This window comes from Gossypium arboreum, chromosome 11 (assembly GCF_025698485.1).
Source record: "Gossypium arboreum isolate Shixiya-1 chromosome 11, ASM2569848v2, whole genome shotgun sequence".
Classification (NCBI taxonomy): domain Eukaryota; kingdom Viridiplantae; phylum Streptophyta; class Magnoliopsida; order Malvales; family Malvaceae; genus Gossypium; species Gossypium arboreum.
Window position 1 is genome coordinate 11431248 of NC_069080.1, and position 3205 is coordinate 11434452.

The 3205-nt window shown below is 37.4% G+C and overlaps 1 protein-coding gene across 1 annotated transcript; it reads right to left on the reverse strand.

Moving 5' to 3' along the window:
* Nucleotides 1-295: 295 nt before the first annotated feature.
* Nucleotides 296-2205, reverse strand: LOC108472416 (WRKY transcription factor 23-like). Its single transcript, XM_017773929.2, has 3 exons — nucleotides 1429-2205; nucleotides 1057-1200; nucleotides 296-918 (listed from the first exon to the last, which is right to left on the reverse strand). Exons 1-3 carry the CDS (start codon nucleotides 1815-1817, stop codon nucleotides 513-515), a joined length of 939 nt encoding a protein of 312 aa, XP_017629418.1. The 5' UTR covers nucleotides 1818-2205; the 3' UTR covers nucleotides 296-512.
* Between the last annotated feature and the right edge of the window lie 1000 nt (nucleotides 2206-3205).

Sequence of the window (3205 nt, forward strand, 5' to 3'; positions counted from 1 at the left end):
TTTTTCTTTTTTTGCAGGGCCTCATTAGTGCTACGAACATTTTGGATTTGGCTGGTTCCCAGAAAAATAGAAAATAGAAAGCTTTCTAGCTTCTGCATTAATTGTTCTCTGAAGAACCCTAGCCCTCAAGCACTACTTAGTTTCATACGGGAATCAATGCATATTCCTTTGATAATAACAAAAACAAAGGTATAGGACAAACAAAGGGTCAGATCACTCAGAAGAGTTAAAGAAAGAACCATTTCCCTGGTGCATAATCTCTACATATCCAGACTAACTAAATGTGGCAAAAAAATTTTTAAAAAAAACCCAAATAAGAAACTAAAACCAAGTCCAATTTACAGTAATATTAATCAAGCTTTGCATAAAAGGGGCAGCGAGTTCCTTGTTCAATAAAAATGCCACCTCTCAGCAAAAAAAAAAAAAGCTACATACCAGTGAACTGATCATTTCGCTATACCTCTTTTCATTCCAAGTGGAGAATTACATATAAAGGTAATGGATGTTCTAATCTACTCTTCCTTCAGCATATGGGATGGCAGAATGTCCTGAAGAAGGCCATGGTCTTTAAGCAAAGACGGTCCTGGTTCTGGCCCTGGGGTGCAAAAGCGCTTCTGATGAAGAAAAGTGGCGTTAAGGGACCCATTATGGCCAAAGTTCAAAGGAGACAAGTTATCAGTAAAAGGCTGTTGAAAATGCTGGTGATAGTGAGATGGAGTAGTTTGCATTGGCATGCCAAAACTTGCGGCGGAGATGGCTGAATTCAGATGAGAACCAACAAGGTTGGGACGAGGCATGACCGGACTGGGGTGAGTATGTTGGCCTTCGTAAGTGGTTACCACGATGCTTGGATCACTGAAACATCTCTCAACTCTTTTCTTCACATTACATGAGATGGTGGTGCAACGATAATAACTCCTAAGAGAATTAAACAGTGTAAACATTATAACCTATGGAAGTTGCCTGTCTCTGTGATTTTAACTAAATTGGTGAAAAGAATAACATACAAAATGAGGGAACTAAAATAGGTTGAAGTTGGGACATTGAAGTTAGTACCTAGGGAAGGGGCTGTTTTTTACAGCTTTTTGTCCGTACTTTCTCCATCTGTAACCATCTTCCAAATGATCAACCTCGCTCTTTGTCATGAACGCGAATCTCGGTTCTCTCTGTCTCTTCTGATTTGTCTTCTTGGGTTTCAACCTAAACCCACAAACGCCAAAACAACAAAAAATAATCTTCATGATCAGCTTCAAATCACTTTGATGGAAACCAAAACCCTGATATCTTATCCAAATTAATTTCAAAATGGGACACCTGTTTAGCAGTAAACAGGAACACTGGCTCACATAGACGGAAAAGACACATCTTCGTCTCTTTCTCTCTCTTCTTAAGAAAAGAAAATAGTGTAATATAAAGAGTTGAACTCACTGTTTCTTGGTTTTTCGCTGGTCCTCTTCTTGGTCATCTAGTTTAGCAGGTTCATCATGAGCAGCCTCACTTGATGCAGATGAAATCGTGGAAGAGTTAGGAGTGGCAGGCTGATTGAAAACCTCATGAGGAGATTCGATCTTCGTGCAAGAAAAAGGATTGGGTGGTTGGGTTGCCATTAGAGAGGGAACCTGCTGTGCTGCCATGATCTCCAATACAGGACTACAGATCAAGTCTTGAACACCCAGCAAGTCCATGAACCCTAACGACCGGATCTTCTCTTCTTCGTTGCTGCTCAAATCAAATATACTTTGTAATGGGAAATCATTCACCGAACACGATGAGTTTCCCAATACATCTTCCACCTTTACACCCTCTTTTCTCTCCATGTATCAATCAAACACTCCAGTTCTTGTTCATCAAAAAGAGCTTGCACACCACAGAAAAAAAGAAGAAGAAGAAGAAGAAGAAGAAGAAGAAGAATGCTTTGTTTAGTGAGAGAAAGAAAGGAAGAGAGTTCTAAAGGAAAGTGAGATTTTTGGCAACTGAGAAAGGGAGAGAGAGAGTTATTAAAGGATCGACGGGCAATTGTAGGTCAAACACTTGTACGGATATTGAACAGTGCCGGTTGTCATTCATTGCATGAGGCATGAGCGCCCCATTGTTGGTCGGACAGTGGGGTGGAGGCTTTCATACGTAGATTTTTGGGCGGTCTTTTATCTGGTTCAAGTGTGAACGGAGTTCACCCCCATGTGATATTCTTACGGCATAAACCATAATGATAAAGCTCTTGGCTTTGGTTTGGGTGTATAAATAATTAAAATTATGTTTTTTTTGTTTATTTAAATTAAATAAAACTATACCTATCTTTATTGTGCATGTGAATCAAACAATACTTTGGATAGCAGGAATAAATTGAAGAAATAAGTTTCGGAAATACAAAAGAAATTTATTTATATACAATTCAACAATTACATTTAATTTTTGCATTACACTCATACTTTTTTCTTCAGACTTCTTAGCACACTTTTAAATGAAAAAAAAAATATTTTTTAGCTTGTACCCTTCTAGTCTATATTATTATATAGGGGGACGTGTACGGTTGTGAATTTCGTTTAAGAAGATAAGATAACGTATGTATTAATGTAATGCTTAGATAATTAAATAATATATAAAATTAGTGAGGGGGACTTTCATCCGTCCTATACATATATAAAGATGATGTAATTGTAGGGACAACATGTACGATCCATTGTTTATTTAATTGCATAGGTAATGGGAAAAATAGTAGCCTTCTTCCCGGCGAAAATCCTACATAAAGGCAGAAAAGAGAAGGAAAAGAAGATCGGAAATCTGTTTGTTTGGAGTATGGGATTGGAGAGGAAAGAAATTATGAGAAAGCTAAAGTAGATGCACGTGGGGGTGGTGTAGCATATTGCAGAGGCACACTATAATCGTTAATCAATTACAAATGCAAATGTAAAATCCAAATGGGAATGGGAAGCTGTGATATGATATATGTAATAATTTGCGTGTAAGCTGGACTTAGCTTTGCATGCTTCCATTATTAGGTTCCTAACTCTTTTGGGTAAGGAAATTAAGGATTCATTTAGAGGCTTCTTTTCACACATCATTTCTATCTTTTTCCTTTTTCAGTCATTGATTCTCACATCCACACATCTTAATTACTAACACCCCCATCATATCAACATGTTTATTTTTGTTGGAAGGATAAACGTGAGATGAGACTGTTTTTTTTTTTTTTTTCTGATAAATA